We start from the raw sequence: 25610 nt of genomic DNA on the forward strand, positions 1-25610 counted from the left end.
CTCACTGGTGTAGAGTCACTCTGCTTGACATCTCCGCCTGTTGCTATGGTTGTGTATGTCACTTCTGCATGGTTGTGAAGAAGCCAAGTATCACGTTCAAACAGCACTGTTAACTGCGCATGTGTCTATGTTTTCTCATTTACTGGCCTCTGCATGTCACGACCATGTCTCTACTGTATGTGTCTCCTTCAGCTTCATGAAGACCAAGGTAGAACATCTTATCTCCAGTCCCATCCACTGCATGTCTTAACCATACAGTTGAAGATGGAAGTTGACATACACTTAGGTTGAAGTCATTGAAACTCGTTTTTCAACCACATTTGGCAAGTCGGTTAGGACATCTACTGTGTGCATGACACAAATCATTTTTCCAACAATTGTTTACAGACAGATTATTTCACTTATAATTCACTGTATCACAATTCCAGTGCGTCAGAAGTTTACACTAAGTTGATTGCCTTTAAATAGCTTGGAAAATTCCAGAAAATGATGTCATGGCTTTAGAGGCTTCTGATAGGGTAATTGGCATCATTTGAGTCAATTGGAGGTGTACCTGCTTGATATCATGGGAAAATCAAAAGAAATCAGCCAAGACCTCAGAAAAAAATTGTAGATCTCCACAAGTCTGGTTCATCCTTGGGAGCAATTTCCAAACACCTGAAGGTACCACGTTCATCTGTACAAACAAGAGTACGCAAGTATAAATACCATGGGACCACACAGCCGTCATACCTCTCAGGAAGGAGTCACGCTCTGTCTCCTAGAGATGAACTTACTTTGGTGCGAAAAGTGCAAAAAAGGGTGAGGCTTACAAGCCCGAAGAACACCATCCCAAACGTGAAGCGGGTGGCAGCATCATGATGTGGGGGTGCTTTGCTGGGGGACTGGTGCACTACACAAAATAGATAGAATCATGAGGAAGGAAAATTATGTGGATATATTGAAGCAACATCTCAAGACATCATTCAGAAAGTTAAAGCTTGGTCGCAAATGGGTCTTCCAAATTAACAATGACCCCAAGCATACTTCCAAAGATGTGGCAAAATGTGTTAAGGACAACAAAATCAAGATATTGGAGTGGCCATCACAAAGCCCTGACCTCAATTCTGTGGAAAATTTGTGAAAAACTGAGTTTAAATGTATTTGGCTAAGGTGTATGTAAACTTCTGACTTCAACTGTATGTGTACTGCAAGGTATCACATCACCTGTACTCTGCCTCTACTGTTGTCTGAGCGAAACCTTCGTGTTTCTACTGTCTCTTGTCAAAACTTTCTGGCTTTTCAGCCGAAACCCAGAAGAGCCGTCACTCACTTTGGAAAGATCTCGACTGAACCAACTATATCAACAAACTGTCTTCACTTCTTGTCGCCGCCATGGCACAGCTTTTCAGCTTCAGTTTTTGCTTCTCCTCCAGCTCTCCATGGAAAACACAAGCCATATCGGTTTACAGGCGATGGTGTCCATTTGCACTACTTCCTTTGTCAGACAGGAAGCTGCAGTTTTATAAGAGCAAGGTCCAATTTCTCTGGTGCAAGCACTCTCTAATGGTTTATTCATACATACACACTCACACACGCTGTCCAGTAAACTCCAAGCATCAATAATAATACTGTACTCTAAATGGTACATCCAATATTCCACCGGTGCATCAACATAAAGCATTTCTTTGAATGGGAACGTCCGCTCTAATTGCTTTATGTGGTGATGAATGGAGGTATATGAAAGGCTAGTGGTTTAATAACATCAGAGTTGGGTTTCAGAGCTCTGTGCGAGTGTCTGTGATGGCCCGGGGTCGATGAGTAGCGTTTCATCTGAAAATGTTTTTTTGATTTGTTAATGGGGGTCTTTGTAGCCCCATTTGACAGTGCATTGGGGAAGTTTCTGATGCAATCATAAAGGGATGTTTTTATGAATGGGGCTTTGACAGACGGCTATGAGCTAACAACAGCAGAGGAAGGAGCTCTCTCCTCATGAAGACTGACCTGGAATGATATACATCATACTGACGGTTGGAGTTTGGTGTCAGACGCCTCGTCTTTCTACACACACACACACACACACACACACACACACACACACACACACACACACACACACACACACACACACACACACACACACACACACACACACACACACACACACACACACACACACACACACACACACACACACACACACACACACACACACACACACACACACACACACACACACACACACACACACACACACACAGAGAGTCATATATTTATCACATGTATCCCTCATCTACAGTATCTCCCTGGGACATGGTCTTTCAGCACGTGGGAGGTTGGTGGTGAGCTGAGGAGGAATCAAATAGGGGGACATTGATAAGAGGAGGACAGGCTGCTCTGATGAAGGGACAGGACAGCCTCTCTGGGTCTTTGGTTTCCTCTGCTCCTCACTGGGCTGTTTATCTGGGTCAAAGCCCCCACCAGGCCTGACCTAGTAGTATACTATCCTGTGTACAGTGCCTTCAGAAAGTACTCACAGCCCTTGACTTTTTCCACATTTTTGTTGTGTTATAGCCTGAATTAAACATGGATTCAATTGAGATGTTGTGTCACTGGCCTACACACAATACCCCATAATGTCAAAGTGGAATTATGTATTTTTTTAAGTATTCAAAATTAATTACAAATGAAGCCCTGAAATGTCTTGAGTCAATAAGTAGTCAACCCCTTTGTCCTGGCAAACCTAAATAAGTCCAGGAGTAAACATTTACTTGACAGGTCACAAATTAAGTTGCATGGACTCTGTGTACAATAATAATTTTTAACTTGATCTTTGAATGACTACATCATTTCTGTACACCAAACATAAAATGATCTGTAATGTCCCTCAAACACAGATTCAACCACAAAGGCTAAGGATGTTTTCAAATGCCTCGCAAAGAAGGGCATCTGTTGGTAGATGGATAAAAAAGCAGACATTGCACATCATTTTGAGCATGCTGAAGTTATTAATTACACTATGGATTGTGTATCAATACACCCAGTCACTACAAAGATAGAGTACAGGCGTCATTCCTTACAGTTGCCAGAGAGGAATGAAACTGCTCAGGGATTTTGGTGATTTTAAAACAGAGTTTAATGGCTGTGGATGGATCAACAGTATTGTAGTTACTCCACAATACTAACATAATTGACAGAGTGAAACTAAGGAAACCTGTACTGAATAGAAACTATTCCAAAACATGCTTCCTGTTTGCAACAAGGCACTAAAGTAATACTGCCAAAAATGTGGCAAAACAATTTACTTTTTTTCCTGAATACAAAGTGTTAGGTTTGGGGCAAATCCAATACAAGACATTATTGAGTACCACACTCTATATTTTTATTCATGGTGGTGGCTGCATGATGTTATGGGTATGCTTGTAATTGTTAAAGACTGGGGAGTTTTTCAGGATAAAAAAGAAACGGAATGGAAATAAGCACAGGCAAAATCCTAGAAAACCTGGTTGTCTGCTTACCACCAGACACTGTGCGATGAATTCACCTTTCAGTAGGACAATAATCTACACTGGAGTTGTTTACCAAGAAGACAGTGAAATCTACACTGGAGTTGTTTACCAAGAAGACAGTGAAATCTACACTGGAGTTGTTTACTAAGAAGACAGTGAAATCTACACTGGAGTTGTTTACCGAGAAGACAGTGAAATCTACACTGGAGTTGTTTACCGAGAAGACAGTGAAATCTACACTGGAGTTGTTTACGAGAAGTCTTTACATTAAATAAGACAGTGAAATCTACACTAGTTGACCTGAAAACAGTTGAAATCTACACTGGAGTTGTTTATCGAGAAGACAGTGAAATCTACACTGGAGTTGACAGAAGACTGAAATCACACTAATTTAGGAAATAATAAGAAGGGCAAGTTGTTTGAGAAGACAGTGAAATCTACATTGGAGTTGTTTACCGAGAAGACAGTGAAATCTACACTGGAGTTGTTTACCGAGAAGACAGTGAAATCTACACTGGAGTTGTTTAGCGAGAAGACAGTGAAATCTACAAGTTGTTTAGAAGACAGTGAATGCTAGGTCAGTCTTTACTTAAATAGTGATGGTCTGACAATTATCAACAACCAATTTGACAGAGCTTCAATAATTTAGGAAATAATAAGGGGCAAAGTGATGCTAGCTTAGTGATGCTAGGTCAGTGTAAAGGTAGTGATGGCATGTAGCTTAGTGATGCTAGGTCAGTGTAAGGTAGTGATGGTGCGTAGCTTAGTGATGCTAGGTCAGTGTAAGGTAGTGATGGTGTGTAGCTTAGTGATGCTAGGTCAGTGTAAGGTAGTGATGGCGTGTAGCTGAGTGATGCTAGGTCAGTGTAAGGTAGTGATGGCGTGTAGCTTAGTGATGCTATGTCAGTGTAAGGTAGTGATGGCGTGTAGCTTAGTGATGCTAGGTCAGTGTAAGGTAGTGATGGCGTGTAGCTTAGTGATGCTAGGTCAGTGTAAGGTATGATGGTGCGTAGCTTAGTGATGCTAGGTCAGTATAAGGTAGTGATGGCATGTAGCTTAGTGATGCTAGGTCAGTGTAAGGTAGTGATGGTGTGTAGCTTAGTGATGCTAGGCCAGTGTAAGGTAGTGATGGTGCGTAGCTTAGTGATGCTAGGTGAGTGTAAGGTAGTGATGGTGCGTAGCTTAGTGATGCTAGGTCAGTGTAAGGTAGTGATGGTGCGTAGCTTAGTGACGCTAGGTCAGTGTAAGGTAGTGATGGTGCGTAGCTTAGTGATGCTAGGTCAGTGTAAGGTAGTGATGGCGTGTAGCTTAGTGATGCTAGGTCAGTGTAAGGTAGTGATGGCCTGTAGCTTAGTGATGCTAGGTCAGTGTAAGGTAGTGATGGTGCGTAGCTTAGTGATGCTAGGTCAGTGTAAGGTAGTGATGGCCTGTAGCTTAGTGATGCTAGGTCAGTGTAAGGTAGTGATGGTGCGTAGCTTAGTGATGCTAGGTCAGTGTAAGGTAGTGATGGCGTGTAGGTTAGTGATGCTAGGCCAATGTAAGGTAGTGATGCTAGGTCAGTGTAAGGTAGTGATGGTGTGTAGCTTAGTGATGCTAGGTCAGTGTAAGGTAGTGATGGCGTGTAGCTTAGTGATGCTAAGTCAGTGTAAGGTAGTGATGGCCTGTAGCTTAGTGATGCTAGGTCAGTGTAAGGTACATTTACATTTACATTTAAGTCATTTAGCAGACGCTCTTATCCAGAGCGACGGTGCGTAGCTTAGTGATGCTACGTCAGTGTAAGGTAGTGATGGTATGTAGCTTAGTGATGCTAGGTCAGTGTAAGGTAGTGATGGCATGTAGTTTAGTGATGCTAGGCCAGTGTAAGGTAGTGATGGCGTGTAGGTTAGTGATGCTAGGCCAGTGTAAGGTAGTGATGCTAGGTCAGTGTAAGGTAGTGATGGTGTGTAGCTTAGTGATGCTAGGCCAGTGTAAGGTAGTGATGGTGCGTAGCTTAGTGATGCTAGGTCAGTGTAAGGTAGTGATGGTGCGTAGCTTAGTGACGCTAGGTCAGTGTAAGGTAGTGATTGTGCGTAGCTTAGTGATGCTAGGTCAGTGTAAGGTAGTGATGGTGTGTAGCTTAGTGATGCTAGGTCAGTGTAAGGTAGTGATGGTGTGTAGCTTAGTGATGCTAGGTCAGTGTAAGGTAGTGATGGCATGTAGCTTAGTGATGCTAGGCCAGTGTAAGGTAGTGATGGCGTGTAGGTTAGTGATGCTAGGCCAGTGTAAGGTAGTGATGGCGTGTAGGTTAGTGATGCTAGGCCAGTGTAAGGTAGTGATGCTAGGTCAGTGTAAGGTAGTGATGGTGTGTAGCTTAGTGATGCTAGGCCAGTGTAAGGTAGTGATGGTGCGTAGCTTAGTGATGCTAGGTCAGTGTAAGGTAGTGATGGTGCGTAGCTTAGTGACGCTAGGTCAGTGTAAGGTAGTGATGGTGCGTAGCTTAGTGATGCTAGGTCAGTGTAAGGTAGTGATGGTGTGTAGCTTAGTGATGCTAGGTCAGTGTAAAGTAGTGATGGTGCATAGCTTAGTGATGCTAGGTCAGTGTAAGGTAGTGATGGTGTGTAGCTTAGTGATGCTAGGTCAGTGTAAGGTAGTGATGGTGCGTAGTTTAGTGATGCTAGGTCAGTGTAAGGTAGTGATGGTGTGTAGCTTAGTGATGCTAGGTCAGTGTAAGGTAGTGATGGCATGTAGCTTAGTGATGCTAGGTCAGTGTAAGGTAGTGATGGTGTGTAGCTTAGTGATGCTAGGTCAGTATAAGGTAGTGATGGCGTGTAGGTTAGTGATGCTAGGCCAGTGTAAGGTAGTGATGCTAGGTCAGTGTAAGGTAGTGATGGTGTATAGCTTAGTGATGCTAGGCCAGTGTAAGGTAGTGATGGTGCGTAGCTTAGTGATGCTAGGCCAGTGTAAGGTAGTGATGGTGTGTAGCTTAGTGATGCTAGGTCAGTGTAAGGTAGTGATGGCGTGTAGCTTAGTGATGCTAGGTCAGTGTAAGGTAGTGATGGCCTGTAGCTTAGTGATGCTAGGTCAGTGTAAGGTAGTGATGATGCATAGCTTAGTGATGCTAGGTCAGTGTAAGGTAGTGATGGTGCGTAGCTTAGTGATGCTAGGTCAGTGTAAGGTAGTGATGGCGTGTAGCTTAGTGATGCTAGGTCAGTGTAAGGTAGTGATGGCGTGTAGCTTAGTGATGCTAGGCCAGTGTAAGGTAGTGATGTCGTGTAGGTTAGTGATGCTAGGCCAGTGTAAGGTAGTGATGCTAGGTCAGTGTAAGATAGTGATGGTGTGTAGCTTAGTGATGCTAGGCCAGTGTAAGGTAGTGATGGTGCGTAGCTTAGTGATGCTAGGTCAGTGTAAGGTAGTGATGGTGCGTAGCTTAGTGACGCTAGGTCAGTGTAAGGTAGTGATGGTGCGTAGCTTAGTGATGCTAGGTCAGTGTAAGTTATTGATGGTGTGTAGCTTAGTGATGCTAGGTCAGTGTAAGGTAGTGATGGTGTGTAGCTTAGTGATGCTAGGTCAGTGTAAGGTAGTGATGGTGTGTAGCTTAGTGATGCTAGGTCATTGTAAGGTAAGGATGGTGTGTAGCTTAGTGATGCTAGGTCAGTGTAAGGTAGTGATGGTGTGTAGCTTAGTGATGCTAGGTCAGTGTAAGTTATTGATGGTGTGTAGCTTAGTGATGCTAGGTCAGTGTAAGGTAGTGATGGTGTGTAGCTTAGTGATGCTAGGTCAGTGTAAGGTAGTGATGGTGTGTAGCTTAGTGATGCTAGGTCATTGTAAGGTAAGGATGGTGTGTAGCTTAGTGATGCTAGGTCAGTGTAAGGTAGTGATGGTGTGTAGCTTAGTGATGCTAGGTCAGTGTAAGGTAGTGATGGTGTGTAGCTTAGTGGTTGTTTTTTCTCCGTAGGTATCAGGCTGTGTGTCAGTGGGCCTGGGCTCCTCCAGGGCCGGGGGCCCCCCACCACACTTGGACACCCACCCCACCTTCCTCCTCTCCCAGCCGCCCTGGATAGCTGACCACTCAGCAGAAGTACCCCTCTTTTACCTTCTCTCGTTCATATCTCTCCCGTTTTTTTTTCTCTCTTTACTCTTCTCCCCATCTCCATTACACACTCCGCTTTCTGTTTCCCTTTCTTTCCCCTCCACTCTCTCGTCTTACCTCGCTCTCTTCTCTCATACCTCCCAATCTACTCTTCTCTCTTTTTTTCCCTGTTTTTCTCTCTCTCTCTATCTTTCCGCCTCTCTCCCCCCTCTCGCTCTCTCTCACCATCTCTATCTCTCTCCATCTCTATCCCAGTCTGTGGTTGGCCCAGCTTTCTCTATCTCTCTCTCTCCATCTCTCTCTCTCCATCTCTATTGGCCCAGCATTCTCTATCCCTCTCGCTCTCGCTCTCGCTCTCGCTCTCGCTCTCTCTCTCTCTCTCTCTCTCTCTCTCTCTCTCTCTCTCTCTCTCTCTCTCTCTCTCTCTCTCTCTCTCTCTCTCTCTCTCTCTCTCCATCTATCTCTCTCTCTCCATCTCTATTGGCCCAGCTTTCTCTATCCCTCTCTCTCCATCTCTCTCTCTCTCCATCTCTATTGGCCCAGCTTTCTCTATCCCTCTCTCTCCATCTCTCTCTCTCTCCATCTTTATGGGCCCAGCTTTCTCTATCCCTCTCCCTCTCCCTCTCTCTCTCTCTCTCTCTCTCTCTCTCTCTCTCTCTCTCTCGCTCTCTCTCGCTCTCTCTCTCTCTCTCTCTCTCTCTCTCTCTCTCTCTCTCTCTCTCTCTCTCTCTCTCTCTCTCTCTCTCTCTCTCTCTCTCTCATCTCCTCTCTCTCTCTCTCCATCTATCCCCTATCTCCATCTCTCTCTCCATCTCTATTGGCCCAACTTTCTCTATCCCTCTCTCTCTCTCTCTCTCTCTCTCTCTCTCTCTCTCTCTCTCTCTCTCTCTCTCTCTCTCTCTCTCTCTCTCTCTCTCTCTCTCCATCTATCTCTCTCTCTCCATCTCTATCCCCGTCTGTGGTTGGCCCAGCTTTCTCTATCCCTCTCTCTCCATCTCTATTGGCCCAGCTTTCTCTATCCCTCTCTCTCCATCTCTATCCCCATCTGTGGTTGGCCCAGCTTTCTCTATCCCTCTCAGAATTCTAAAGTCATGACATGCTCCCCGCCGAGCACCACAATTAACAAATCTCCCTCAGAAATCAACCTCTCACATTTTTGGCACTGGAGTGAAGATGACAATCTTTGTGCGCATAGCTAGCCCACTCGCAGAAAAAACACAGAGGGGGGACAAAATACGAACTGGTCCATTTGATTTCCTTAGTGGTTATTCTGTGCTGTTCTTTCAGCTCTTTCCCTTCAATTACACAATTTCAAAAACGATCAGTAATCTTGCAGATATTTGTGTGCAATACAACTTCTCAGAACTATTTTTCTCCCCCTATGAGTGTTTTTCCTTGTCTCAGTTTGGGTGTTTGGACTGTTGTTTCCATGGGGCCTGTAGTAGTAGGAGTGTGTCTTGGATAGAGAAACATCTCTAGTCTTCTAGAGGATGAATCATTTTTGGCCATCTGTGTGTATTGGAGAGTGTGTGCGTCCACGTTTACCCACCACGTTGTGTATATGTACTCAACAACGTCTCCAAGGTGATTCTGGAGGTTGGAGGATATGTGTCACATCCACAAATTGACAGTGCGAGAATAATTACCAAACTTTGACCTAAGATATTCTATATTTTCTCTGGAGCAGAAAATACAAACATTTGACCTCTCAACCAAACCTGAGCTGCATGTTGTATCAGCATGATTCTCCATATATCCCCCCCGTCAGTCCTCTGAAAGTGTGTGTTCTATGTGTTGGTTTGATGTGTTCTATGTGTTGGTCTGATGTGTTCTATGTGTTGGTCTGATGTGTTCTATGTGTTGGTTTGATGTGTTCTATGTGTTGGTCTGAAGTGTTCTATGTGTTGGTTTGATGTGTTCTATGTGTTGGTCTGATGTGTTCTATGTGTTGGTCTGATGTGTTCTATGTGTTGGTCTGATGTGTTCTATGTGTTGGTCTGATGTGTTCTATGTGTTGGTCTGATGTGTTCTATGTGTTGGTCTGATGTGTTCTATGTGTTGGTTTGATGTGTTCTATGTGTTGGTCTGAAGTGTTCTATGTGTTGGTCTGATGTGTTCTATGTGTTGGTCTGATGTGTTCTATGTGTTGGTCTGATGTGTTCTATGTGTTGGTCTGATGTGTTCTATGTGTTGGTCTGATGTGTTCTATGTGTTGGTCTGATGTGTTCTATGTGTTGGTCTGATGTGTTCTATGTGTTGGTCTGATGTGTTCTATGTGTTGGTTTGAAGTGTTCTATGTGTTGGTCTGATGTGTTCTATGTGTTGGTTTGATGTGTTCTATGTGTTGGTCTGATGTGTTCTATGTGTTGGTCTGATGTGTTCTATGTGTTGGTCTGATGTGTTCTATGTGTTGGTTTGAAGTGTTCTATGTGTTGGTCTGATGTGTTCTATGTGTTGGTTTGAAGTGTTCTATGTGTTGGTCTGATGTGTTCTATGTGTTGGTCTGAAGTGTTCTATGTGTTGGTCTGATGTGTTCTATGTGTTGGTTTAAAGTGTTCTATGTGTTGGTTTAAAGTGTTCTATGTGTTGGTCTGATGTGTTCTATGTGTTGGTTTGATGTGTTCTATGTGTTGGTCTGATGTGTTCTATGTGTTGGTCTGATGTGTTCTATGTGTTGGTTTGATGTGTTCTATGTGTTGGTCTGATGTGTTCTATGTGTTGGTTATGTGTTGGTCTGATGATGTGTTCTATGTGTTGGTCTGATGTGTTCTATGTGTTGGTCTGATGTGTTCTGATGTGTTCTATGTGTTGGTCTTTGATGTGTTGGTCTGAGTGTTCTATGTGTTGGTTTGAAGTGTTCTATGTGTTGGTTTGAAGTGTTCTATGTGTTGGTTTGATGTGTTCTATGTGTTGGTTTGAAGTGTTCTATGTGTTGGTTTGAAGTGTTCTATGTGTTGGTTTGAAGTGTTCTATGTGTTGGTTTGATGTGTTCTATGTGTTGGTCTGATGTGTTCTATGTGTTGGTCTGATGTGTTCTATGTGTTGGTCTGATGTGTTCTGGGTTTGAGTTGTGCGTAATAGGTCTTTGAGGAGCTTTCGGTTTTGCTCCATTCAGAATTGCTATGGTATTTTATTATGTTTAACGTGTGTGTGTTGTGACTGACAGGTAGACCAGCAGAAGCAGGAGCTGAATAAGAAGGAATCAGAGATGCAGGCCCTACAGACCAAACTGGATGCTCTGACCAACCAGAACTCAGACTGCAAACAGCACATAGAGGTGCTCAAAGAATCACTCAGCGCCAAGGAGCAACGCTCTACCACACTGCAGACCGAGGTGAGAGTGTTTAAAATACTGCGCACACACACACTTAGGCTTGCAGGCTAGGGAGAGCCCTGTGCAGATCTTACCTAGTCAGGGCCTTCCATGTAGTCTGTCTGGCCTAGTGCATTGGGCCTGTCTGGGAGAAAGAGCAACAAGCTCACGAGTTGATCAATTTGACCTCAGATTCTGACGTTTATCCACGTTTCTCCAAACGTTCAATTCTGAAGTTGCTCCAAATGTCACAATGTGGATGTGATTTGGACACCCATAGTTGCGACTGTCACTCCTCCTTCTTCATGCGGCTCCTCCCCCAGTTAAGGGTTGAAACCCCAACAAATGAAACGAGTGTCTGGTACTGGGCCACAACACCATAGCAAAACCCAAGCCTATTCAATGGTAATAGCGCTCACTGTTGCCCCTAGTGGTGGGTTTTAAAGGCATCTCTGGATGTCCTCGGGACATGGACCAACGTCCAATTTCTAAGTAAATCTTGAGCGACTTGGCAGGAGAAAAACTGAGGGAGGCTGAGGGAGACTGGCAGTGTTTTCATCTCTCTGTCTTTGAAGTCTGTGGGTCTAATGATTTTATAAAATGGGGGGTGAGGAGGGGGAAGGTTAGCATTTTTCTCCAAACTTCTGTGGAGTTGGAAGCGATACTTTAGATGTCTTTGTGCGCGGCAGCGGAGAGCGGCTCACTAACGATGTCCACTCTTCATTACAGGAAGCAATTTGGGCCGAAATTAGGGCTAATAGTCTATACATGTGCAAGGAATTTTGGCGTAGGGGTGAGCTGAATACATCATACTTAAACGCCCACAAGAGCTGGAGCTGAAAGACGATGCCCATAGCTCACCCATGATGTTGCACAACGATTTAAGTCAATAAGTCATAATGTTAGTCAAAGTATGAAGTGGGAAATCTGTGTCAATGCATTGTTTTTCCCTATGAGATGACATGCTAATCATTTTCAGTCTACATTTCTTCAGGGCTGGGTTTTATTTTAAACTTACCACCCACCAGCATTGCATTGTTTATTAATCAGAAACACCAGCAAAGAGTTTCTGATGAATACTTTTCTCTTATTTTTTAGTTAGCCTGTATATATAGCGTGGCCAAAACCATTCATCTTGGGGCGACAGGGGGAGCGGGGCTCCAAAATTCAATATCACATGCATTTAAAAATTTTTTTTTATAAATAGTAAAATTGCGTGGAATATTGCATTTTAGAACCCTGCTCCCCCCGTGGCCCCAAGATGAATGTTTTAAAAAAAGCACCCGCAAAAGAAACTTCCACATTTATTTATTTTGTTGTGCCGTTGTTACACTTGTATTGCTGTTTCATGTCTGATGTGGTGTTGTTACATACCATTTGCAGTGTTCATCATAAGAAAAGTCATTACTTCCCCAAGCTGTGAGAACCATGGCATGAGCATGGGGCTGACTTGGCATTGCTGGAGCGCTGCCGAATAGCTTACCAACAGCCTACCAAAGTTGCACCATGTCCATTACAATGTAGAAAACCGTTTCTCTAGTCCATCGTGTTCAATAGTTACGCTACCCATATTACCAAAGCTTCATCTGATTCTTTATTTTTCTATGGTGGATTTGTGGCCACAATTTATGTAAGATGGCAAAGTCAAATATACTGGTTTCCCCTATCCATCTGTGGCAAAGTTTTCACTAAATGCTTATGACAATTCCAGCTCCAGAACCAGCCATAACCTAGCCAGTTGGCTAATCTTTTGAATATGGTGTCGCAACAACAGATAACATTAGCTAGCTAGATAAGTTTAGCATGCTAGCTACACTGACTGCTGTCAGTTCCCTACTTGTTGTTATTGGTCCACCCCATATGGAGATCAGCACAATGTTCCCACACCCAGTTCAGGTAGCCTGCGTCATTATTCTGAGGTGGAACCTAAACGATAATTTACGCTCTAGGACAGGAATTAACATTGAAATAGGGGAGGCATTGCCCTCTGGTGGGGATCTTTTAAAATAATTTACTATTAGTGGGTGGATGTGAGATTGTGTGTTTGACAGAGGGTCAATATATAATTGGATGTAATGCATTTGACACTTCACTCTAACATGAGAGGCTGCTGGGATATGGATGGCCATAATGGGATCTGTCAGCCCTGATCTCACGCACCACACACACTGTCAGTCAGTTAACCCCATCTCTATATCCTTCTCTGTCCACGTGGCCATGAGTTTATCTTGCCCCCAGCTCTATCAGAGTGGATCTAAGCCCTCCAGCTCGATCAGAGTGGATCAAAGCCCTCCAGCTCTATCAGAGTGGATCAAAGCCCTCCAGCTCCATCAGAGTGGATCAAAGCCCTCCAGCTCTATCAGAGTGGATCAAAGCCCTCCAGCTCTATCAGAGTGGATCAAAGCCCTCCAGCTCTATCAGAGTGGGTCAAAGCCCTCCAGCTCTATCAGAGTGGATCAAAGCCCTCCAGCTCTATCAGAGTGGATCAAAGCCCTCCAGCTCTATCAGAGTGGGTCAAAGCCCTCCAGCTCTATCAGAGTGGATCAAAGCCCTCCAGCTCTATCAGAGTGGATCAAAGCCCTCCAGCTCTATCAGAGTGGGTCAAAGCCCTCCAGCTCCATCAGAGTGGATCAAAGCCCTCCAGCTCTATCAGAGTGGATCAAAGCCCTCCAGCTCTATCAGAGTGGATCAAAGCCCTCCAGCTCTATCTGAGTGGATCAAAGCCCTCCAGCTCTATCAGAGTGGATCAAAGCCCTCCAACTCTATCAGAGTGGGTCAATGCCCTCCAGCTTTATCAGAGTGGGTCAATGCCCTCCAGCTCTATCAGAGTGGGTCAAAGCCCTCCAGCTTTATCAGAGTGGGTCAATACCTCACAGCCAGGTTCCATACAGGCTGACAGTCATGATACTGACTCACTCAGGGCAGGAGTGTTAAAGGGAGGGCTACAGACCCACAGACAGGCAGCCACCCTGGTATGGAAAAGAAGAGATGGCTAGAGAGAACAGACGATGCAGTGTTGATTTGAGGGAAGTAGAGAATCAAGGAAGACATAATAGAATGGAATGGAAGAATGGAAGTGCATTTATCAGTCCGTCAAAGTTAAGGACCGCTCCTAAATGGGGTTGATTGAATCCATCTTCTGGTTTTCCTCTGTGGGAATGGAAAAATATGTGTGTCTGTGTGTGTGTTTAAGCACAGCATTGTGGAGGGTGCAGTGGAAATGTAACCCTGTAATAGGTATGTTATCTGTCCTGCTGAGGTCAGTGTAGTGCTGAAACAGTGCAACTGCAGATCAGGTAACCAGTCACACGGCCCTCCTGTATATTTAACTAGCATATGAGAGAGTGGCAGGTAGCAGAGCTGTATTGGAGAATTCAGAGAGGGGTGTACCACTGTTTGCTGAAGAGTTAGTATCACAGTTTTTCTTTGAAAAGGTACAACAATAATGACTCAATGCAGCATTTTACCACGCGTTCTTTGTAAACCGGCTAAAACTAGAGTTGATCCCGGCCCTGATGCCTGCAGAGCAGTGTCTCTGTTGTGTTCAGCAGTGGGGGCTATGGGTAGGCCCACTCTGAGCCGCGTGCTGCGACCATGTTGATAAATCACAGTGTGAAAATGAGTCCCACCTGTTCAACTGGCCTCCACAAAGGAGCCGGCAGGAGCCGACTTGTCCGCTAGGTCACCGGCACAGCCAGGGGGGGAAACAGGAAAACACCCGCCACTCAAACCATGTCAAAACACCGGGTCACCGGCACAGCCTGGGGGGCAGGGGGGGAAACAGGAAAACACCCGCCACTCAAACCATGTCACAACACCGAGTCGCAGTATGTGGCAGGGCCAGCGACTGTGTTTGTGGTGGAGCACTCATAAACCCTGGCAACCCCAAACCATGTCACACACACAACCCCAAACCATGTCACACACACAACCCCAAACCATGTCACACACACAACCCTAGACCATGTCACACACACAACCCCAACCCATATGTCACAACAAACCATGTCACACACACAACCCCAAACCATGTCACACACACAACCCTAAACCATGTCTCACACACAGAACCCTAAACCATGTCACACACACAACCCTAAACCATGTCTCACACAACCCCAAACCATGTCACACACACAAGGTCTCAGTATGTGGCAGGGCTTAAACCATGTCACACACACAACCCTAAACCATGTCACACACACCAGGTCTCAGTATGTCTCAAGTATGTCACACACACAACCCTAGACCATGTCACACACACAACCCTAAACCATGTCACACACACCAGGTCTCAGTATGTGGCAGGGCTTAAACAATGTCACACACACAACCCCAAACCATGTAACACACACAACACACAACCCCAAACCATGTCACACACACAACCCTAAACCATGTCACACACACCAGGGCTCAGTATGTGGCAGGGCTAAACCATGTCACAACACACAACCCCAAACCAAATACACGTCAGTTTTATGGTGCCCTTTTAAAATCCAATGAGAGTTGGATTTCCACCTTTCATAGTTGTCTCTAAAATCATCAGCTGTGAAGTACTTTTGTTTGACATTGTTCGTTATCCAGGTTTGTGTGTGTCTATGCGTGTGCGTGTGTGTATGCGTGTGTGTGCATGGTAGTAACCCCAGTAGGGGTGTGTCTGTGTTGTTGTTTCCTGATCTCTGTGTGATGAATGGCCTGCATGGGTAGTGAGTCGTGAAAAGAGATGTGGTCTGAACCATGCTAACACAGACACATGTAGGCTCACTCTATTCTGGTCTCTCTCTCACTTTCCTTTTGTCTGTCTGTCTCTCTCTCTCTCTCTTTCTCTGTCTCTCTCTCTTTTTTCTCTGTCTCTCTTTCTTTATGTCTGTCTGTCTCTCTCTCTTTTTCTTTCTCTGTCTCTCTCTTTCTTTCTCTGTCTCTCTTTCTTTCTCTGTCTCTCTCTTTCTTTCTCTGTCTCTTTCTTTCTCTGTCTGTCTCTCTCTCTATCTTTTTGTCTCTGTCTCTGGCTCTCTGTCGTTCTCTCTTTCTTTTTGTCTCTGTCCGTCTCTCTCTGTCTCTCATCTGAGGATGTTGAAGCAGGTGAGATCCTTCATATGGTAGGAACCAGGAAGTAAATTGTTGCTATGGCTGTAAAAGTGAGGATTTACCCAATGCCAGGAATACATCAAATATATCCTAACCCCTGACCAATAGAATTGGTTTGAACTGGTCTGATCTGGACTGGAACTGGGGTTTCGTGATTTGTTACGATGTTGTTGACAGTTTTAAACGGATTTGACCTAGTTTGAACCACCTGGAACGGGTTTGGAACTCATTTGACCTAGTTTGAACCACCTGGAACGGGTTTGGAACTCATTTGACCTGGTTTGAACCACCTGGAACGGGTTTGGAACTCATTTGACCTGGTTTGAACCACCTGGAACGGGTTTGGAACTCATTTGACCTGGTTTGAACCACCTGGAACGGGTTTGGAACTCATTTGACCTGGTTTGAACCACCTGGAACGGGTTTGGAACTCATTTGACCTGGTTTGAACCACCTGGAACGGGTTTGGAACTCATTTGACCTGGTTTGAACCACCTGGAACGGGTTTGGAACTCATTTGACCTAGTTCGACCGCTGTGACCGTTCTCCGGCCGTCCTCTGTTCCTGTGTTCCGTCAATGTGGTTTGGGACGTGGTGTTAGCTGTGGAGTGTAAGGGCCCCCAGAACAAACATGGTGCGGTCCAAAGTAAAGCCCCCGCGTACAGGATAGGCCATGTGGAAAAACCATAAAGAGGAGTTATAGGGGTCAGAGTGGGGATGAGATATTTAATGGTTTACACAGAGGGAGACGTAAACATGTGTGAGGCTGAACACACATCACAAATGGTAGAATACACACACACACACTGTATGCTCCAAAACACATACTGCACGCTCAAACACACAACATACTACATCATTAACTTTGCAGTCCTCCCAGATCTCTCTCTCTCTCTCTCTCACACACACACACACACACACACACACACACACACACACACACACACACACACACACACACACACACACACACACACACACACACACACACACACACACACACACACACACACACACACACACACACACACACACACACACACACACACACACACACACACACACACACACACACACACACACACACGGCCCACCCATGATACATTTCCAATAGTGCCTAATGTCCATGTAACAGGTGTGTGTTGTTGGCTTTAAACTGTAGGTGGTCAGGAGGTCGGTAAGCACACATGCACGTATGCATGAACACACGCACACAAACCTCTGGTGCGGTTTCACTGCTGAGGGAAAGATCTTGCAGGGGAAATCTTATGCTACTGTGGATGACTGTTTATGGACAGCTAGTCAGGTTGATCAAAGCTTTACTTTCTTTTGTATACTGAGCAAAAATAGAAATTGTTGGATGTTGCATTTATAAGATTTTGCTAAGTTACAGTTCATACAAGGAAATTCATTAGGCCCTAATCTATGGATTTAACATGACTGGCCATAGTTGGCCAGCCAATCAGAATTTGTTTTTCCCCACAAAAGGGCTTTGTTACTGACAGAAATACTCCTTCGCACACAGCTCTGGTGGACATTCCTGTAGTCGGCATGCCAATTCCACTCTCCCTCAAAACTTGAGACATCTGTGGTATTGTGTTGTGTGGCACAACTGCACATTTTAGAGTGGCCTTTTATTGTCCCCAGCACAAGGTGCACATGTGTAATGACCATGCTGTTTAATCAACTTTTTGATATGCCACACCTGTCAGGTGGATGGATTATCTTGGCAGGGATGTAAACACATTTGTCCACAACATATTTTGCTGCGAATGGAACATTTCTGGGATCTTATTTCAGATCATGTAAACATGGGACTTTACATGTTGCGTTCATATTTTTATTCAGTGTAGAACTTTCAGACAAAATGTAATTGTGTTTATCTGTAAAGTTGTGAGATCTTTGACTTCTATCTCGTACCTAATATAGTGTACTGTAGCTCAGGAAGCTCCTCATTGGAAAGGGTCCCAATGGTTTAGTCAAAATAAATGCCTTATTATATGGCACTACTGATTCAGAATATTAACGGTGATTTGTACAAGTCTTGGCTGTGGATTTCTCTCGCTCTCTCTCCGTTTGACATTTTTGTCATTTAGCAGACACTTGTATCCAGATTGACGTACAGTTAGTGCTATAGCTGTATCTAGGTGAGACAACAACATATCACAGTCGTAGTACATTTGTACACAAATAAAGAAGTTATCAGCAAAGTCAGCGCTAGTTGGGATAGTAGGAGAAGACAAGTGGAGGGGTAGTGGGTTGCTGTGTGATTTATTTCAGAAAGGCACTCCGCTGTCCTGACATTTGGGGGAAGCTTGTTCAACCATTGGGGTGCCAGGACAGAGAAGAGCTTTGACCAGGCTGAGCAGAAGCTGCCTTCCCATAGACACACACACACACACACACACACACACACACACACACACACACACACACACACACACACACACACACACACACACACACACACACACACACACACACACACACACACACACACACACACACACACACACACACACACACACACACACACACACACACACACACACACACACACACACACAGTGATGAGTATCATGTCATGTCAGCTGTCCGTCGGCACTCAATTACCCAGCAGCCTCTGCAGGGCTGACAGTCGTGTGTTTGGAGAGACAATGGCTGCCATTCTGTGGAGTTTGACCTCTTCTCTCCTTAGGGGCACTGTGATTACCTCAGGCCACTTAACCTCTAGAATACACACACACACGACAGTAACAGATATACTGTAGAACCCTCACCATCAACCCTACCCATGTCAGAATCACGAACTGTGATTACGTGCAATATGAACTTAAGTCAATATGGAGCTGAGGTCAGTGTAAGCCTTAGAAGCCTGTCCTGATTCCTCTCTCCCCACACCATCACTTCTTTGTCAAACCCAGTCAGTATAGAAGTCACAGCAGCTACCCACCACCACCCTGTCTGCACAGACCCCAGAGTGAGAAACCCCGTTCCCTTCTATTTGTCTTTGGCCAAGGGCCTCTCTCTCTCTCTCTCTCTGTCACTCTGTCTCTGTCTGTCTGTCTGTCTGTCTCTCTCTCTCTCTCTCTCTCTCTCTCTCTCTCTCTCTCTCTCTCTCTCTCTCTCTCTCTCTCTCTCTCTCTCTCTCTCTCTCTCAGAAGTCCAGCATCCATCCCTTACTCCGCTGCTGACATGTGGCAGCAATTTCAGCCCCATTTCTCAAACACAACATACACACACACACACACACACACACGCACGCACACACGCACGCACACACACACACACACACACACACACACACACACACACACACACACACACACACACACACACACACACACACACACACACACAACACACACATACGCGCACACACACACACACACACACACACACACACACACACACACACACACACACACACACACACACACACACACACACACACACACACACACACACACACACACACACACACACACACACACACACACACACACACACACACACACACACATACGCACGCACACACACAGCTAAATCTCCTGCCTTATTCCACATTTTGTTAAGTTCCAGCCTTATTCCACATTTTGTTAAGTTACAGCCTTATTCCACATTTTGTTAAGTTACAGCCTTATGCCACATTTTGTTAAGTTACAGCCTTATTCCACATTTTGTTAAGTTACAGCCTTATTCCACATTTTGTTAAGTTACACCCTTATTCGAAAATGGATTAACTTGTTTTTTTCCCCCTCATCAATCGATACACAATATCCCATAATAACACATTTTGGCAAATGTATTAAAAATGACAAACTTAAATATCACATTTACAGAAGTATTCAGACTCTTTACTGGAACACCTATGTCAGTGAGTATTCAGACCCTTTACTGGAACACCTATGTCAGTGAGTACCGCCTCGAGTCTTCTTGAGTATGACTCTACAAACTTGGCACACCTGTATTTGTGGTCTGTCAGGTTGGATGGGGAGCGTCGCTGCACAGCTATTTTCAGGTCTCCAGAGATGTTTGATCAGATTCAAGTCTGGGATCTGGCTGAGCTACTCAAGTAGAGGTTCAGAGGTTTCATCAGAGGTTCAGAGGTTTCATCAGACCAGAGAATCTTCTTTCTCATGGTCTTAGAGTCTTTAGGGGCCTTTGGCAAACTCCAGGTGGTCTGTGTGCCTTTTTACTGAGGAGTGGCTTCAGTCTGGCTACTCTACCATAAAGGCCTGATTGGTGGATGGTGCAGAGATGGCTGTCCTTTTGGAAGGTCCTCCCATCTCTTCAGAGGAACGCTGGAGCTCTGTCAGAGTGACTATCGGGTTATTGTTCACCTCCTTGACCAAAGCCCTTCTCCCCGATTGCTCAGTTTGGGCTGGTGGCCAGTTCTTATATAAATGTCTTTGCTCTGTCATTATGGGGTATTGTGTGTAGATTAATAAGGAACATTTTTTATTTAATCCAATTTAGAATAAGGCTGTAACATTACAAAATGTGGAAAAGTCATCGTGTCTGAATACTTTCTGACTGCACTGTGTATGTTTTTACTGGATAATAGGGCAGCTAAATCTCCTGCCTCCTCTACTCAAACAGAGGTGTGTGTCTGTGGCATACACTGAGGTTTGAGGGACAGTCCTTGAAGCTCCAGTCTCCCCTGAGGCTCCCTGGTCCTGAGGCTCCCTGGTCCTGAGGCTGACAGGGAAACATATTTTCCCTTCACCTCCCTGTGTTTGATGATGATGATTGCTCTTCCTCCCACTTAGCCACAGTCTGCAGGAACAGGGAGGCCAGTGAAAATAGAGTGGTGGGGGGAGGACTATGGGGTGAGTGAATATAAGGGTACTTCAGACAGTTGGTGGGGGGGGGTGGCAACTCAATTAGAAGGTTGGAGTACGGTAGGTGAAGACATGAGGGGCGTTAGAGGAGTGGGGTGGGGGGGTAGAGGAGTGGAGAGGAGGCTGGAGGAGTGGGGGTAGAGGACTGGGGAGGGGGCTAGAGGAGTTGGGAGGGAGGGAGCTGGAGGAGTGGGGAGGGAGGAGGGTAGAGGAGTGGGGAGGGGGAGGGGGGGTAGAGGAGTGGGGAGGGGGGGGTAGAGGAGGGGGAGATGGGCTAGAAGAAGGGGAGGGGGTAGAAGAGGGGGGAGGTGGGTAGAGGAGTGGGGAGGGGGTAGAGGAATGGGGAGGGGGGTTAGAATGTGGAGAGGGTGGGGGATAGAGGAATGGGGAGGGGGTTAGAATGTGGAGAGGGTGGGGGGTAGAGGAATGGGGGTGGTTAGAATTTGGAGAGAGTGAGGGGTAGAGGAATGGGGAGGGGGTTAGAATGTGAGGAGGGTGGGGGGTAGAGGAATGGGGAGGGGGAGGGGGGTTAGAATGTGGAGAGGGTGGGGGTAGAGGAATGGGGAGGGGGAGGGGGTTAGAATGTGGAGAGGGTGGGGGGTAGAGGAATGGGGAGTGGGGGTTAGAATGTGAGATGGGGGGGAGAATGGGGGTTAGAATGTGAGAGGGTGGGGGGTAGAGGAATGGGGAGGAGGGGGGTTAGAATGTGAGAGGGTGGGGGGTAGAGGAATGGGGAGTGGGGGTTAGAATGTGAGAGGGTGGGGGGTAGAGGAATGGGGAGTGGGGGGAATGTGAGGGGTGGGGGTAGAGAATGTGAGTGGGGGTTAGAATGTGAGAGGGTGGGGGGTAGAGGGGGGTAGAAGGAATGGGGGGAGGGGGGGAGGGGAGGGGGTTAGTGTGTGGGTAGGGTGGGGGGTAGAGGAATGGGGAGTGGGGGTTAGAATGTGAGAGGGTGGGGGGTAGAGGAATGGGGAGGGGGCACCAGTCTTTCCTTTAGTCATAAATCACTCCTAGAAAAACACGATTACCCCTCAGACATATATAAAGCACTGCAGCTCCGTTAATAATTGGGCCTGATCATTAATGAAAGAAATAAAGAATGTGGTTGGTCTGTCACGCCCAGAGGGGCTCTGTTCCCTGAGGAACACACCGGAAATGTCCGCCCGCCGGGAAAACTCATTTTGCATGTTTGTTTTTTAACTCTTACACACACACACACACACACACACACACACACACACACACACACACACACACACACACACACACACACACACACACACACACACACACACACACACACACACACACACACACACACACACACACACACACACACACACACACACACACACACACACACACACACACACACACACACCTGCATATGCACACACATGCATTTAAACGTGTATATGTGTGTTGTTTGGGATATTTTCGGTGAGGGGTGGGGTGAGGAGGGTAAATAATTACTCATTAATCCAGCTGTAGATGAACCCTCCCACTCCTTCCTCCCTTACCGATAATAACCTTTGACTCCGTCTATATGTCAACGCTGAGGTAATTCACCAGAATGGAGAGGATAGAGGGAGGGAAGAAGTGAGAGGATAGAGGGAGAGGATAGAGGGAGGGTAGAAGGGAGAGGATAGAGGGAGGAAAGAAGGGAGAGGATAGAGGGAGGAAAGAAGGGAGAGGATAGAGGGAGAGGATAGAGGGAGAGGATAGAGGAAGGGAAGAAGGGAGAGGATAGAGGGAGAGGATAGAGGGAGGGAAGAAGTGAGAGGATAGAGGGAGAGAATAGAGGGAGGAAAGAAGGGAGAGGATAGAGGGAGAGGATAGAGGGAGGAAAGAAGGGAGAGGATAGAGGGAGGAAAGAAGGGAGAGGATAGAGGGAGGGAATAAGGGAGAGGATAGAGGGAGGATAGAGGGAGAGGATAGAGGGAGAGGATCGAGGGAAGGAAGAAGGGAGAGGATAGAGGGAGGGGATAGAGGGAGGGAAGAAGGGAGAGGATAGAGGGAGGAAAGAAGGGAGAGGATAGAGAGAGGGAATAAGGGAGAGGATAGAGGGAGGATAGAGGGAGAGGATAGAGGGAGAGGATCGAGGGAAGGAAGAAGGGAGAGGATATAGGGAGGGAAGAAGGGAGAGGATATAGGGAGGGAAGAAGGGAGAGGATAGAGGGAGGAAAGAAGGGAGAGGATAGAGGGAGGAAAGAAGGGAGAGGATAGAGGGAGGAAAGAAGAGGAGAGGATAGAGGGAGGAAAGAAGGGAGAGGATAGAGGGAGGAAAGAAGGGAGAGGATAGAGGGAGGAAAGAAGGGAGAGGATAGAGGGAGGGAAGAAGGGAGAGGATAGAGGGAGGAAAGAAGGGAGAGGATAGAGGGAGGAAAGAAGGGAGAGGATAGAGGGAGGAAAGAAGGGAGAGGATAGAGGGAGGAAAGAAGGGAGAGGATAGAGGGAGAGGATAGAGGGAGGAAAGAAGGGAGAGGATAGAGGGAGGAAAGAAGGGAGAGGATAGAGGGAGGAAAGAAGGGAGAGGATAGAGGGAGGAAAGAAGGGAGAGGATAGAGGGAGGAAAGAAGGGAGAGGATAGAGGGAGGAAAGAAGGGAGAGGATAGAGGGAGGAAAGAAGGGAGAGGATAGAGGGAGGAAAGAAGGGAGAGGATAGAGGGAGAGGATAGAGGGAGGAAAGAAGGGAGAGGATAGAGGGAGAGGATAGAGGGAGAGGATAGAGGGAGGGAAGAAGGGAGAGGGTAGAGGGAGAGGATAGAGGGAGGAAAGAAGGGAGAGGATAGAGGGAGAGGATAGAGGGAGGAAAGAAGGGAGAGGATAGAGGGAGAGGATAGAGGGAGAGGATAGAGGGAGAGAATAGAGGGAGAGGATAGGAGGGTAGAAGGGAGAGGATAGAGGGAGGAAAGAAGGGAGAAGATAGAGGGAAGGATAGAGAGAGGAAAGAAGGGAGAGGATAGAGGGAGAGGATAGAGGGAGAGGATAGAGGGAGAGAATAGAGGGAGAGTATAGAGGGAGGGTAGAAGGGAGAGGATAGAGGGAGGGAAGAAGGGAGAGGATAGAGAGAGGGAAGAAGGGAGAGGATAGAGAGAGGGAAGAAGGGAGAGGATAGAGAGAGGGAAGAAGGGAGAGGATAGAGGGAGGGTAGAAGGGAGAGGATAGAGGGAGGGAAGAAGGGAGAGGATAGAGAGAGGGAAGAAGGGAGAGGATAGAGGGAGGAAAGAAGGGAGAGGATAGAGAGAGGGAAGAAGGGAGAGGATAGAGGGAGAGGATAGAGGGAGAGGATAGAGGGAGGAAAGAAGGGAGAGGATAGAGAGAGGGAAGAAGGGAGAGGATAGAGGGAGGGTAGAAGGGAGAGGATAGAGGGAGGGAAGAAGGGAGAGGATAGAGAGAGGGAAGAAGGGAGAGGATAGAGGGAGGAAAGAAGGGAGAGGATAGAGGGAGGGAAGAAGGGAGAGGATAGAGGGAGGAAAGAAGGGAGAGGATAGAGGGAGGAAAGAAGGGAGAGGATAGAGGGAGGAAAGAAGGGAGAGGATAGAGGGAGGAAAGAAGGGAGAGGATAGAGGGAGGGAAGAAGGGAGAGGATAGAGGGAGGGAAGAAGGGAGAGGATAGAGGGAGGAAAGAAGGGAGAGGATAGAGGGAGGAAAGAAGGGAGAGGATAGAGGGAGGGAAGAAGTGAGAGGATAGAGGGAGAGGATAGAGGGAGGAAAGAAGGGAGAGGATAGAGGGAGGGAAGAAGGGAGAGGATAGAGGGAGGAAAGAAGGGAGAGGATAGAGGGAGAGGATAGAGGGAGGAAAGAAGGGAGAGGATAGAGGGAGGGAAGAAGGGAGAGGATAGAGGGAGGGAAGAAGTGAGAGGATAGAGGGAGAGGATAGAGGGAGGAAAGAAGGGAGAGGATAGAGGGAGAGGATAGAGGGAGGAAAGAAGGGAGAGGATAGAGGGAGAGGATAGAGGGAGGAAAGAAGGGAGAGGATAGAGGGAGAGGCTAGAGGGAGGAAAGAAGGGAGAGGATAGAGGGAGAGGATAGAGGGAGAGGATAGAGGGAGGAAGAAGGGAGAGGGTAGAGGAAAGAAGGAGAGGATAGAGGAGGAAGAAGAAGGGAGAGGATAGAGGGAGAGGATAGAGGGAGGAAAGAAGGGAGAGGGATAGAGGGAGAGGATAGAGGGAGGAAAGAAGGGAGAGGATAGAGGGAGAGGATAGGAGGGTAGAAGGGAGAGGATAGAGGGAGGAAAGAAGGGAGAAGATAGAGGGAAGGATAGAGAGAGGAAAGAAGGGAGAGGATAGAGGGAGAGGATAGAGGGAGAGGATAGAGGGAGAGGATAGAGGGAGAGTATAGAGGGAGGGTAGAAGGGAGAGGATAGAGGGAGGGAAGAAGGGAGAGGATAGAGAGAGGGAAGAAGGGAGAGGATAGAGAGAGGGAAGAAGGGAGAGGATAGAGAGAGGGAAGAAGGGAGAGGATAGAGGGAGGGTAGAAGGGAGAGGATAGAGGGAGAGGATAGAGGGAGGAAAGAAGGGAGAGGATAGAGAGAGGGAAGAAGGGAGAGGATAGAGGGAGGGTAGAAGGGAGAGGATAGAGAGAGGGAAGAAGGGAGAGGATAGAGGGAAGGAAGAAGGGTGAGGATAGAGGGAGGAAAGAAGGGAGAGGATAGAGGGATGAAAGAAGGGAGAGGATAGAGGGAGGAAAGAAGGGAGAGGATAGAGGGAAGGAAGAAGGGAGAGGATAGAGGGTGAGGATAGAGGGAGGAAAGAAGGGAGAGGATAGAGGGATGAAAGAAGGGAGAGGATAGAGGGAGGAAA

At 46.5% G+C, this 25610-nt stretch overlaps 1 protein-coding gene across 5 annotated transcripts in view; it reads left to right on the forward strand.

Moving 5' to 3' along the window:
• The window catches only part of LOC124045576 (ERC protein 2-like), a 629643-nt gene that overhangs the window by 113427 nt on the left and 490606 nt on the right, over nt 1-25610 (forward strand). For all 5 annotated transcript variants that reach the window (XM_046364959.1, XM_046364957.1, XM_046364960.1 and 2 more), the window contains one exon: nt 10724-10891. In XM_046364959.1, the coding sequence (XP_046220915.1) occupies nt 10724-10891 (168 nt within the window). The remainder of the gene's footprint in view (nt 1-10723; nt 10892-25610) is intronic.

The sequence above is a fragment of the Oncorhynchus gorbuscha genome, linkage group LG10 (genome assembly GCF_021184085.1).
Source record: "Oncorhynchus gorbuscha isolate QuinsamMale2020 ecotype Even-year linkage group LG10, OgorEven_v1.0, whole genome shotgun sequence".
NCBI classification, from domain to species: Eukaryota; Metazoa; Chordata; class Actinopteri; order Salmoniformes; family Salmonidae; genus Oncorhynchus; species Oncorhynchus gorbuscha.